We start from the raw sequence: 14,844 nt of genomic DNA, 5'->3' as shown, positions 1-14,844 counted from the left end.
TAAAATCTTATCTGTGTCTATAAAATCTTTCAGGGACCTTCTCCTTCCATCCTCTAATGCCTTCCTTATTTGAGAACAAGAAATCCCCACTCTACTCCCTTTGATTGTGGGAGGTAGAATTCTATGAGGAGGCTCCAGAATATATGGAACATGTCAAAAAGATGGTTTTAAGAACATGAAAATAACATTAAATACACACTCCTTCTAATGTAGAACATATAAACTAACTGCCAACTTAGGATAGGGCATGGGGTCCTGATATATGTTCACACCAAGGAGATGATACCAGACCGGGTGGGACTGGGGTCCCAGGTAAGACCCGGCCCTTAGTGTGGGTTCTTGACCTCGCACAGGAAGGAATTCAAGAACAGGTCAGGAGAGAGTCTGCAAGTTTATTGAAAGGCAAAAGCCAGGCTGATTAGAGACTGAGGAAGGAAAGCAGGCTGGGCTGACCAGGTGGAACTGACCGACTAGTCGCGAGTGGAGGTCTGGGGTGCTGATTTACAGTGGTTGAAGTTGGCCACTGGGGACTGACGGTCAGTTTGAAGCGGGGAGTCGGGGTGGCCGCTGGGGACTGGTCAGTTTGAAGCGGGGAGTCGAGTTGGCAGCTGGGGACTGGTCAATCTCTGGGCCAGGCAGCCATCTCCTGCAGGCCAGGCGCCAAGCCCGTGACCAGACAGCTGATTGGCTAGGCAAGGGGAGGAGGATGTTTAGGCAAGGGGAGGGGGATGTTCGCGGAGCGTAGAGTTCCTGAGACTTGTGAGTCGCGGTGGATGGTTAATCCCAGATGCTGGGAGACAGCCGCATCCTGCTGCTGCACTGTCTGCTGCTCAAGAGACAGTTTTTGGTTCTGCCTTTTCCCTGTCTCGAAAAGAGAGCAAAGTTTTGGAGTGAAGGGCCCAACGCAGGCCGACTTGTGCTGGAACAGGTTCAGGGAGATGCTGGTGACTATGGAACCTCCGTGCTCCTTCATCTCCTACAAATGAGCCTCCAGTGGCCTTAGCTAGGTAAGTTCCAGCTTGGCCCCCAGAGAGCAGCTATGCTAGGGATGAGACATCTGACCTGACTCTGCCAATCCTCCCAACTAGTCACTCCACCAAGACTGCTGATAGGGTCTGACGGTTGATTTTGGGTCTAGCTGTCATGGTATACATAGTGGGTCTCAATAAATGAATGAAACAACAATAAATAAAGGGCTAAAATATAACTAAAACTCTTTTACACTCAGGATAGTCAACCAACCACAATTGTGACTGATACTGATAAACAATAAATCATCGTCATCATTATCATCATTGTAAAGTAAATATATTGCTGTTTTGTGTATTCAATAAGGAGTATAAGACATTAAATGCCTAACAGGAAGAAGGCATTAATATGAAGGTAGAAGACTCCCTGCAAAGGCAGGAAGGTGAGACATGCCTCATTGTTTCCACAGTTTTGCTGAATGAAACCTTATTTACCCCCAACCTACCAATAGATAAATGTGGAAGTGTTTGAAAACTGTATAGATGTGTAACCGAGCATGAACCTTGCTGTTCAGCCATGCAAGACACTGCTTTGCATGATTAATAAACTTTTCATGCCAACTCAGTGCTCAAGGTGGCTCCTTCCCAGATAAACTGAGCTATACTATCAGGGTTCTTGGTTGCAAACAATAGAAACAGACTCTAATTTAAGCAGAAAAGGAACTGGAAAGGTAGAATAGTTTGCAGAATCAGTGGGAAGCCTGGAAAACTAGGTTGAAGCAAGAATCAAGCAAGGGGAGGCAAATCCACAGCCTTGCCCCAGCAAAAGTCTGTTTAGGAGGCTGTCACTAGAACCCTTGCCCCAAACAGTCGCTGTCACACCACTGGACCTGAACACATATATGACCTCTGAATGATGCTACAACTTTGTTTCATGCCCTCAAGACTCAAAGTCCTCTGATTTTAAAACTTACTACAAAGCTTCAGTAATTAAAACAGTGTGCCACCGGCATAAAGACAAATATATAGACCAATGGAAAAGAGAGCCCAGAAATAAACCCTTACATATATGGCCAAATGATTTTTGACAAAGATGCCAAGACCCGTCCATGGAAGAAAGGACAGTTTTTTCAACAAATGGTGTTTTCTCAGCATGTGATAGCCACATGAAAAAGAATGAAATCAGACCTTTACCTAACACCATATACAAAAATTAACTCTAAATGAATCAAATACTTAAATGTAAGACCTAAAACTATAAAACTCTTAGAAGATAACACAGGGCAAATGCTTCATGACATTTGACTTGGTAATCATTTCTTGGATATGACACCAAAGGCATAGGCAACAAAAGAAAAAATAGACAAATTAGACTTCATGAAAATTAGAAAATTTTGTGTATTAAATATCAACAGAGTAAAAAGGCAACCCGCAAAATGGGAGAAAATATTTGCATATCCTATATCTGATAAGGGATTAATCCATAATATATAGAAAACTCCTAAAACTGAACCAAAAAAACCTGAATCAGAAATGGGCAAAGGACTTAAATAGACATTTCTCCAAAGAAGATATACAAATGGCCAATAAGCACATGAAAAGATGCTCAACATCACTAACCATTAGAGAAATGAAATCAAAACTACAATGATGTACTACCTCACACCCATTAGGATGCCTACTATCAAAAAAACCCCAGAAAATAACAAGTGTTGGTGAGGATGTGGAAAAATTGGCACCTTTGTGCACTGTTGGTAGTAATGTAAAATGGTGCAGCTGCTGTGGAAATAGTACAGTGGTTCCTCAAAAAATTAAACATAGAACTATCATATGATGCAGCAATTCCACTTCTGGGTATGCAGGCAAAAGAATTGAAGGCAGCGTGTCAAAGACATATATTTGTACACCCATTTTCATAGCAGCATTATTCACAATAGCTAAGCAAAATGTGGTGTATACATACAATGGAATATTATTCAGCCTTAAAAAGGACGGAAATTCTGACACATGCTACAACATGGATTAACCTGAGGATATTATACTAAGTGAAATAATCCAGTTACAAAAAGATGAATACTGTATGATTTTACCTTTATGAGGTACTTAGTCAAAATCAGAGAGACAGAAAGTATAATGGTGGTTGCAGGGGCTGGGGAAAAAGAGGAACGGGGAGTTATTGTTTAATGGGTATAGAGTTTCGGTTTTACAAGATGAAAAGAGTTCTGGAGATGGATGGCGGTGAGGCTAGCACATAATAAATGTATTTAATACCATGAACTGTACACTTAAAAATGGTTAAGATGCTTAATTTTATGTTTGTGTTTTTTAGCACAATAAAAAAAATTGGGGGGAAAAAAAAAAAGACTCAAAGTCCTGAGTGCAAGCATCAGACTGGCTATCTTGAGATTTTGGCCCAATTCTGCATGCAGAGGCAGGTGAGGAATCACTCGCTCCATTCCACTTCTCTAAAAAGAGGTATAGCCCTGTCCTCCATCCTGTTTGGCATAAAGCAAAATAGGAAGGGTATTCTGGGAAGCCTAAACAATACCCCTCATTCATCGTGTTGAAATTAAAGAGCCATAAAAAGCCTTTATTCTCATCATCTCTTGAAACTACCCTGTGTGGAATTCTCGGTTTTCCTAGCCTTACTTGCCCTGCCCTGCATTGCCACCCTCACCTACGGCATCTTAGTGCGGAAGTTCTGTCAGCTCTTTAGAAAAGTCGGTGGGCTCTTTTCAAAATGAAGGAGACTAATCCTAGGCTTTCTTCAAATGAACCAGCACATCACTTTTATTTACTCACTCATTCATTCAACACATATGTACTTCTATATGCCCAGCACAGAGTCCAGTCCTGGGAATATAGCTGTGAATTTGAAAGACAGTCACAGCCCTAATGGAATTTATAGTCAAGTGACCCAATTTTACCCCTAAGGAACCCTATGGAATATTGTTCTCTTGAGGCTTTTAATAATTGCCTAAATTCTAATCAATGTAAGGGCTTCCAAATGACTATTCCTAAAAAAACAAAAATGACCCAGATGACCCCTCAAGTTTCCCTCATCCTATAGGATATGTAAAGTTTTCAGATTTTGAGCTTTTTCACATTTTAGAGCTCTCACAGACAGATGATTATTAAGGAATGGAAACCATTCCTTTAACCCAAGCTCCCTGAGATTTAAAACAACAAAGCAGCCAGGTGTGCCTTGTTTCTCTAATTACAATTAGGAGTTTTTCACACAAGGCGTTATGGGACTGAGCAAACAGACACTCTGGTGGTCCCCAGGTATCCCCTCCTGCCCCCATAGCCTGCCTTGTTGCAAAATACAACTGTTTCTATTCCGAAAAGGCAACAAGGCTTTCAGCATCTTCTCACTGATAAGCCCTAGAGAAAACAGAAAGGTTTAGGAGGGTAACTATTGACTTTGAATTAAAAGGAATGTGTCAACTCATTTTGCATGTGTTCTTAAAACCAATAGGAGGGGTTGACAGGCTGTCACAGGGGATCACAGAACCAGTGCCAAAGAGCACATGCAGTTAGCATCGATACGTAAAGTAGGCTGAGTGTAGGAAGAGAAGTGTCATCCTTGTGTTGCAACTAAGCATAAAAAAACCACCATTATATACCATTAAAACTAATTCAACAAAACATGGCATGGAACATCACTGTATGTAGGCTGCCTGCCTCAAGAAATGAAAAGGGTACCTACCTAGTTATCAGGAGAACTTTTACTTGTTGCACAACATTGGTCAATTTGGATCACTTCTTTGGGTTTTAAAGTCCTCAACTGTAGAATATGAAGATCAAACCAAAAGAACCCTAAGGTCCTTTTTGCTAACATAAAATATTTTCAGAGTCTGATATGTGCCCTACACTTTACACACACTGTACCTTACAAGTGTTGATGCAAATAATCCATAATCAATCTATAAATCAAAAACTGGGGGGCCAGCCCGGTGGCACAAGCGGTTAAGTGCTTCGGCAGCCCGGGGTTCGCAGGTTCAGATCCCAGGCGCGCACCGATGCACCACTTGTCAAGCCATGCTGTGGTAGCATCCCATATAAAGTGGAGGAAGATGGGCACGGATGTTAGCTCAGGGCCAATCTTCCTCAAGAAAAAAGGGGAGGATTGGCATCGGATGTTAGCTCAGGTCTAGTCTTCCTCACAAGAAAAAAAAAAACAAAAACTGGGGTGAGTTCATCATGAGCCAGATCTGATGACTAGCCCGGGGCCTTCCTTCCTCAAGGAAGGGTACCAAAGAAGTGGGGTGTACAGAGTGGTTATGTACCACCTTGGAACAAAGAGCATACATCACATATGATAGGAATGTCTCTTTTACAATAGTCATGAGATTGCTTTGCTGGCACAGCAGATCAGTGGTCAGCAGGTCAGTAGTCACAAGGTGAGCACAGAAGGTCAGTAATTAATTCTTAGTTTAGGGAGAGATGCTTATCCTAAAGGAAATGCCAATATGGGGGAGGCTACATGCCTATCTTTAGGGGCATCATTCTTGTCTTTGGGACATAATAAATATTTAAAGTAGATGTACAATGCATGCTCAACAGGCTATGTCAAGCCCTTTTGGGACAACAAAGTCAGGCCGAATTAGTTTTAAACCAAATGGCTTTCTCATATACTCCAATATATCCTATTGCTTTTCATTTATTTATCACAAGGATGCAAGATAAGCATTATTACGTCCGTTTTACAAATGAGGGATCTGAGGCTCAGAGACTAGGTACACCTGGCACTTGACCCCAGATCAGTCTGGTTTCAAAGCGTGTGCTGTTTCACCCTATAGTATTTTCCACTATGTGTCTAGGGGTTACGCTTAAAGGCCCCTGCAGCTCTAGGGAAGCAAAAGAGTAAAGACACTCTCACAACCTAGGCCTAAACCAAGCCACCAAATCAGCAGGGGAAAATGCAGAAAATTGTATCCAAGTAAAAGAAGGCAGAGACGGGGGAAGAAATAAAGGAAAAGAATGGGAAACAGAAAATATAAAATCAGTATCTATGATAACTGTAAATGGAATAAATTACCTACTAAAAGGCTTAGTTATGTCATTAAGGACCCTCTTTTTCTTTCCATCTTGTGCTCTGCCTCCCTTTGTCATCTTTATCTTAAGCTTGGTTCTCCTCAAGGTCATAGGATAGCTGCTAATGCAATTAGAGCTACATGCTTCCTCATTCAAATCTGACAAGAGATATTTTGTCAGAGCACTTCAAGCAAGAGTCCTGAAATTCACTGAATAAGACTTCTTAAGTCACACTCCTATCCCTGAATCAACGACCACGGCCAGGGAAGAATGGCTTAAGCCAACTAGGGCCCAATCCCTATTCAAATACTGTCCTCTTTGACAGCCTCTCCCCTTTCTTCCTACTGTACTGGACTCGCTAATTCATTCTCTCTTATTGACTCCCAGGGCAAGCTTCAAGGGTGTGTGACAAGTACAGTCACAGAGAGCCCCACTCTTGGTTTAATGCTCTGCTGTCACCATCTTGAATTTGTTAAGTTTTGAACAATGGGCCCCACATTTTCATTTTGCACTAGGTTCTGCAAATTATGTAGCCAGTTATGTTAACTACTCCTTTTTCCCAAACTCCATCTTGGGAGTGCCCTTAGGATCGGTCCTAGACCCTTTCTCTTTCTCGCTTAGGTGAGTCATTTTGATGGCTTTAAATGTTCTCCATATGATAATAAATCCCAAAGATATTCTTCAGCTCAGATATCCCTCCTAAGCTCCATCTGCTTAAACCCATCTTGCCATCTTGATACCTCAACTTGGATGTCTAATGGGCACCACAAACTTAATATATAAAATATGGATCTTATTTCATCCCCAAAATATCTGTCCTCTCCCATCCTCACTACCCTTCAAGCCCCTTGGGTAAACTTTTGTACCTTGTACATATCATTCCCCCTTTCCTGACTCAAAAGCATTTGTGCTTCTTGTTCTCTCCTGTCCACCAGAAAGTTTGTACCAATTTCCACTCCCACAAGCAATCTATCCTAAGGCCCATTTACCCACACCCTGACTATGATGGGGTACTGTTTTTTCCTAGTCATTTGATAGGGGGGAAAATGGTTTCTGATTATTGTCTTATTAGTAGTAACACAATTTAATAATTCAGACTGACATCCCATCCTACTTATTTTAAAGGTAGAGAATTTAATGATACCTTTTTTTGATAAATGGAACTTATTCTCATTAACAATGTAAAGCATTTTCCTTGCTAAACTGTATAGTTTTATTCAGTTACCTATATAACAATGTTATACACTAGTAAGCAAAGCAAGAAACATTTTTTTTAAATAACATCTTTAATTAAAGTTTTTGCAAAGGTAAAATATTAAACTTAAAATAGGTCTTAGTACATCAAAATACTAAGTTCTCTAATTGTATTCCAAGATGGTCTTTAAAACATAATATCCCGTATATCACAGAAGAGCAACCTTGATCTGCAATTGTACAGAATGAATTTTACAAACATAATAAATATATTTACGCCCTTACACATAACAGTATGTACAACAGCAGTTGACAATAGTAGCTCAGAACAGCAAAAAGGATTAGTCCCTCCCCCAGAATTATAGCCCTGACGCATACTGGACTGATTTAAGGAACCTTGACTGAAATAGTAGTTACTAACTCAATGTAGTTCTTCCCTTAAAAAGGAAGAAAAAAAGTTTCTCTTGTTCCGCAAAATAAACAAAAATATTAAGTTCAATGTGTTCTTCCTTAAACCATAAAAAATGACAAAAGATAGACTAAGGCAGGCTTAAAACGGTAATATAAACTTCAGAATAATTTCCATAGCATAATAGATTAAAATGCAAAACTATTTAACATCAATCCATGAGGAAATATATAAAGCAACTATTTTTTAACCAATGAATTCAAAATCTGAAATAGCTGATTCAGACAGATAGGAGACAGACATATGAAATCAAATGAAAATGTACAAAGATGGATCAATAAAATATTACATTGCACAAAAGCTCAAAAAAGTTCAAGATGAAATAATCTGAAAATATAGGAATTTTCTCAAGCAGAAGAAAATGCTAAGATACAAAGGGAAGTCCCAAGAGGAAATTATGTCTGTTTTCCTGTACAAGGCATATTTACCTTCTGAAAAGAATGGTGATATTATTGCTATAAGATAATCAAAAATTACTCTTCGAGAGAGACAACCCTTTTCATTCCTCCATAAAAGCCAGAAAAAAATAAGAAAACCAAATCATTGATTTTCACTATAGCAAAAGAAAATCTTTATACAAAAGCTGTTTTTATGTTCTTGCTGTCCAAAACCAGAATCTATTAGAATATGCTCTTCAAGAACACATTTTAATCACTATATACACTGCTCAAATCTTGACGTATTCCTAGAATAACATTAAGTGGCTTTGATTTTAAGAGAGGCAACAATATAAATGTGATATTATGATGGCATTTAATTAACAGAAAGAAATATGAATATTTAAAAAAATATAAAAGCCCAATATAAAGATCCCCCTCATATAACAGACATTTTACTCTAGAAACTAATTGCACAATAAAGAGTTGTTTTAGCCAAATGTGGCTCTCCACAGAAATTAAATGTGCTCTCAGGCATTCCAATGGTCTGATTATCCGAATGACCACCAAAAAAGAGTACATATACTGAAAGGCACACATTTCCACACATTAGTAATTTTGTGTAAATTTTCCTTAGCACCGTTGATAAATGTTAATCTTTTTTTAATAAAAGGTGCCATGACCATCTGTGCAAATCTAAACAACTCCTCTCCTGAAACTTTTACTTATTTTTACAATACCACAAGTCTGAACTATTTTCCCTCTTTGAATAAACATGTTATTTTCATTTTAAAATTCTGAAAGTGGGAATCCTTGCCTTTTCAAAGGAATGACATTTTTATGGAACCAAATGAAATGATGTGCTAAATACAATGTTAAAAACATGATTAAGAATTCAAGTACAATAAAACATAAGCAAGTGGCATTCTTACAGCAAGCCACTATAATAAAACTAAAACATGCTATTTGATTAAAAAGGAACAGGATGCAGTCATACATAAAAGCAACATTTGGTATGCAGTGTTGTTTGGACCAGCTTTCAGAATTTTCACAGGTAAAAGTATTTGCCAAGTATGCCATAATTAATATGCAATACACAGGTGCAAATACAAATGGTTATTTCCTGCTTCAAAATAACCCTAGTGAGTCACCCTGAAAGCAGTGGTTGTTCACGTTCAAAATAATGTTATAAAAACAGGCCAGTATACAATTCTACTATGAATACAAATGTTTGTCTACATAGAGGGCCCAAAACATGAGCTGAATATCACACAGTAATCCAGTCAATAGCATAAGAACTACTAGATCGCCAAAGGGTTTCAATCAACACTGTAGCACTGCTAAACTTTTATAGGTAGTTCAGGTCGTTGACTTCTTCATTGAGTAAACATAAACCTACTAGCAACTATACTGAAGGACAACTGAACAGCAAGATTTCTGTGATTTCACCCCCTCCCTTCTCTTCTCCCAGTCTCATTCACAAAAATAAAAAAACCTGTCTGTGCTTAGAGAGTAGTGGGGTAAACAAATAAACCTCCCTTCCAAAAAGCTAAACATAGTAAAAATAAAAACCGTATTACCAGTTGTGGCATCTAAATGAAACCTAACTACAAGCATGCTAGAAACCACCATTCATACCAAAGTTCAGAATATAAGTTAAATGGACCAAGCTGGTATGCAGGGTGGGAAGTAGGCAAAAAAAAAAAAAAATTGATTAGCCTTTTTGAGAAGTTTAAAGATTTGTGTTAAAAAACAATATATAATAGCTCACAGTTTTTCTCTGCAACGTAATTTAAAGTGTTTCTATGTTACTTCTGGAAACACAAACAAAAGCAAATAAAAGGAAGACAAAAATGGAAGACTTAAAAAAAAAATCAATATAAAAGTTAAACACGTGAATTTTGTCAAGATAAACCATGAAAACAAGTAGTTGTAAGAACACAGATGAAGAGAAGTGCTCCTACAGTTCTCCCAGGCAACTAGTTCACACTGAACAGAGCATTGCCACATTGTTCTTTAGAGCCCCTTACAGAATACAGAGCTATGCATTCTTAATATACATATTAAATTTCTATTATTTTTAATATACAAATCAAATTTCTATGCTTTCTTCCCGATGTGCAAACTGGAGCCCATGTCTATATTATCAATGGCCTGGAAGGGCCACCAAATGAAAGAGAGGTAAATATGTACTTAGTGGCCCATCCCCCTCTAACCCCCAAATTTTCCCCTCAAATTACAAAGTTGCATTTTAAAAAATTTGTTCAATTAGAATAATAGTTTTTAAATTCTTTACTAGTAAACACAAGAAACTTTTATAATTACTAAATTGATTAATAAAAATCCAGGCCCTCACCACCTGCCCAATGCTTTAATCAATGCACAGAATGTTAACTGAATTTTGTTTAGCTTAAAAACTAAACACATATATAAGGATACATGAGCTCAACAGGAAAAAAATGTGTATTTATACGTATATAACTGCAGCTAGATGGTACCTTTGTGAAATAAAACCATATTCCTGAGGAGCCACTTTGGGGTTTCCTTTTAAGGTGAGGGACTAAAAGAAACAAATACAATTTTTCTGTAAGTAAACTGAAGTTGTCATTTTAATTCTGCTCAACTCAGACAAGACCCAAGTCTTTAAACTACATTTAATGAGTATGAAAACCTAAATAAAATATATATTGATTCCTGGGTCAAATTTTATCTCCAAACTGTGATCACTGATTATTTCCTTTAACTCTTAAACAGATGTTTCATAAAGCAGGGAAGAAGAGGTATATATTACTGAGGGAGAATAGCAAGTAAAAATATTTAAGACCTATTATGAGAGTTCTAAATTGTTTCCTTATACAAGTGAATTAAAATTCAACACCATAATTCTTACCCTTTTGTAAAAAGCTCACACGCAATTTTTACCAAATATAACCACATACAATAAGCAGTTTCAGTTCAATCTATCAAAAAGGAAGTTTCTTCAGTTCATCCCAACAAGTATCTTCTGACTGAACCCAAGCTGGAGGAAGGAATATAGACATAGCTTTACATGCTAATTACTGGTGGCAGGTACCTGTATTTAAAATCGACAATTATGGTTTTCCTACACAAAACCCCAACTCCCCCCACCCCAACAACCCCAGGTGCTACAGTTCCATGGCTTGCCAGTTAGAAGTAGTGTCTATGTTGTCAAGGTTTTTTTGTTCCAGTAGCTTTGCTTCTACTGCACTTTTCTGACATGCAGAAGTTAAGTTTTGGTTGGTGTATGATCCAAGTTTCAAACTGTCCACTTTAAAATTTTTTTAAGTTTCTTTTGTTTTATTTATAAAAGAAAAGAACCAACTCTTCACCATTCTGCATCTCCAATGGCTTTGGAAAATATATAATCTCTTCCATTAAGATTCATAATGCCATCCTTGAGATGAAATTTCCATTTGTTTTTACTTCTGTGTATCTAAATAAACAAACAAATAAACAATGTAAGAGATACAATCCAAAGATAGAGGACACAAATAAACAACAACAAAAAACCCATTCACACACCAAAAAAAACTGTCTTGTACATTGCTGCATTTGCAAACTGGTTTGTTTTTTTTTGTAAATTGAGATGTAACTGACACATAACATTTTATCTGTTTCAGATGTATAACATTATGATTTGATATTTGTATATACTGTGAAATGATCACCACACTAAGTCTAGTTAACATCTACAAACTTTTATCTTGTGATGCCAACTTATAAAATCTACTCTCTTAGCAACTTTCAAATATATAAAACAGTATTATTAACCACAGTCACCATGTTGTACATTAGATCCCCATGACTTATTTTATAACTGGAAGTTTGTACCTTTTGACCTGCTTAACCCATTTTACCCACCCCCTACACCTTGTTTGTTCTCTGTATCGATCACCAATTTGTTCTCTGTATCAATGAGTTCAGTTTTTCTGTTTTAGATTCCACATATAAATGAGATTACATAGTATTTGTCTTTCTCTAACTTACAAGGTCCATCCATGTTGTCACAAATGGCAAAATCCCTCCTTTTTATGGTTGAATAATATTCCATTGTATATACATATACATACATATATCTATATACATGCATACACACACATATATACACACAAACATACACACTGTATTTTCTTTATCCATTCATCCATCAATTGACACTTAGATTGTTTCCATGTCTTGGCTATTACAAATAATGCTGTAATAAACATGGAGGTGCATATATCTTTTCAAGTTAAGTGTTTTCGTTTCCTTCGGATAAATACTCAGAAGTGGAATTGCTGGATCATACGGTAGTTCTATTTTTAATTTTTTGAGGAACCTCCATACTGGTTTCCACAGTGGCTACACTGATTTACATTCCCATCAACAGTGCACAAGATTTCCCTTTTCTCCACACCCTTGCCAACATTTGTTATTTCTTGTCTTTTTGATGATAACCACTCTAATAGGTGATATCTCATTGTAGTTTTGATTTGTATTTCCCTGATGATTAGTGACAATAAGCATCTTTTCATATACCTGTTGGCCATTTGTATGTCTTCTTTGGTAAAATGTCTATTCAGATCTTCTATGCATTATTTAATTGGATTGTTTGATATTTTGCTATTGAGTTGTACGAGTTCTTTACACATTTTGGAATATTAACCCCCTATCAGACATATGATTTGCAGATATTTTCTCCTATTCAGTAGGTTGCCTTTTCATTTTCTCAATGGTTTCCTTTGCTGTGTAGAAGCTTTTTAGTATGATGTAGTTTCACTTGTTTATATTTGCTTTTGTTGTCTTTGCTTCTGGTGTCAAATCCAAAAAATCACTGCCAAGACCGATGTCAAAGAGCTTACCGCCTATGTTTTCCTCCAGGAGTTTTATGGTTTCAGGTCTTACATTCAAGTCTTTCATCCGTTTTGAGTTGATTATTGTGTATGGTTTAAAACAGTGGTCCAGTTTATACTCTTTTACATCTTTCACAGTTTTCCAAACACCATTTATTGAAGAGACTGTCCTTTCCCCATTGTATATTCTTAGCTTCTTTGTTGTAAATTAACTGACCACACAAGCATGGGTTTATTTCTGGGTTCTCGTTTCTGTTCCATTGATCTATGTGTCAGTTTTTATGCCAATACCATACTGTTTTGATTACTATAGCTTTGTAATATAGTTTGAAATCAGGAGCGTGATACTTCCAGCTTTGTTCTTCTTTCTCTATACTGCTTTGGCTATTCAGGGTCTTTTGTGGTTTCATACAAATTTTAGGATTGGTTGTTTTATTGCTGTAAAAAAATACCATTGGAATTTTGCTAGGGATTTCATTGAATCTATATACATTGTTAATCCATGAGGATGGAATATCTTTCCATTTATTGTGTTTTCTTCAATTTCTTTTTTTGTGTGTGTGAGGAAGATCAGCCCTGAGCTAACATCTGTTGCCAATCCTCCTCTTTTTGCTGAGGAAGATTGGCCCTGGGCTAACATCCTTGCCCATCTTCCTCTACTTTATATGGGAAGCCACCACAGCATGGCTTGACAAGTGGTACGTTGGTCCGTGCCCGGGATCCGAACCTGCAAAACCCCGGGCTGCTGAAGTGGAGCACGCGAACTTAACCGCTACGCCAAGGCGCCAGCCCCCAATTTCTTTCATTAATGTCTTTTTGTTTTCAGAGTACAGGTCTTTTACCTTCTTTGTTAAATTTACTCCCAAGTATTTTATTCTTTTTGATGCAATTGTAAATGTGATTGTTTTCTTAATTTCTCTTTCTGATAGTTTGTTACTAGTGCATAGAAACACAACAGATTTTTGCATATTGATTTTGTACCCTGCAACTGGACTGAATTCGTTTTTAGTTCTAACAGTTTTTTAGTGGAGTCTTTAAGGTTTTCTATATATATAATATCATGTCATCTGCAAATAGTGACAGTTTTACTTCTTCCTTTCTGATTTGAATGGCTTTTCTTTTTCTTGGCATCCCTGGAATAAATCCCACTTGGTCATAGTGTATAATGCTTTTAATGTACTGTTGAATTTAGTTTGCTAATATTTTGTTGAGCATTTTTGCATGTATGTTCATCAGAAATACTGGCCTGTAACATTCCTTTCTTGTCATGTCTTTGGTTTTGGTATCAGGGTAATGCTGGCCTTGTAAAATGAGTTTGGAAGTATTCCGCTCTCTTCTATTTTTCGGAAAAGTCTCAGAAGGATTGGTGTTAATTCTTCTTTAAATGTTAGAATTCACCACTGAAGCCATCTGGTCCTAGACTTTTGTTTGTTGGGAGATTTTTGATTACTGATTCAATCTCCTTACTAGCATTGGGTGTGTTCAGATTTTCTATTTCTCCATGATTCAGTCTTGGCAGGTTGTACATTTCTAGGAATTTATCCATTTTTTATAGGTTGTCCAATTTGTTAGCATATAATTGTTCATGGTAGTCTCTTATGATCTTTCATATTTCTGTGGTATCAGTTGTAACATTTCTTTCATTTCTGATTTTATTTGAGTCCTCTCTCTTTTTTCTTGGTAAGGCTAGCTAAAAGTGTGTCAATTTTGTTTATGTTTTCAAAGAACCAGCTCTTAGTTTCACTGATCTTTACTATTGTTTTTTTTTAGTCTCTATTTCATTTGTTTCCAGTCTGTTATTTCCTTCTACTAACTTTGGGCTTCATTTGTTCTTCTTTTTCCAGTTCCTTGAGGTGTCAAGTTAGGTTATTTATTTGAGATTTTTCTTATTTCTTCATGTAGGCATTTATCTCTACGAACTTCCCTTTTACAAATGCTTTTGCTGC

General features: G+C 37.2%; 1 protein-coding gene across 1 annotated transcript in view; it reads right to left on the bottom strand.

Annotated features, from left to right (window-relative positions):
* Positions 1–7,119: 7,119 nt before the first annotated feature.
* Positions 7,120–14,844, bottom strand: part of GTF2A1 (general transcription factor IIA subunit 1) — a 41,307-nt gene continuing 33,582 nt past the window's right edge. Inside the window, exon 9 of the mRNA XM_004426422.3 lies at positions 7,120–11,499. Within this exon, the coding sequence (XP_004426479.1) occupies positions 11,392–11,499 (108 nt within the window). The 3' untranslated portion in view covers positions 7,120–11,391. The remainder of the gene's footprint in view (positions 11,500–14,844) is intronic.

This window comes from Ceratotherium simum, chromosome 24 (assembly GCF_057802395.1).
Source record: "Ceratotherium simum simum isolate JZ-2026a chromosome 24, ASM5780239v1, whole genome shotgun sequence".
Taxonomy (NCBI): Eukaryota; Metazoa; Chordata; class Mammalia; order Perissodactyla; family Rhinocerotidae; genus Ceratotherium; species Ceratotherium simum.
The sequence above is the reverse complement of the archived record's forward strand: the minus strand, read 5'-3'. Positions and strand labels throughout refer to the sequence as shown.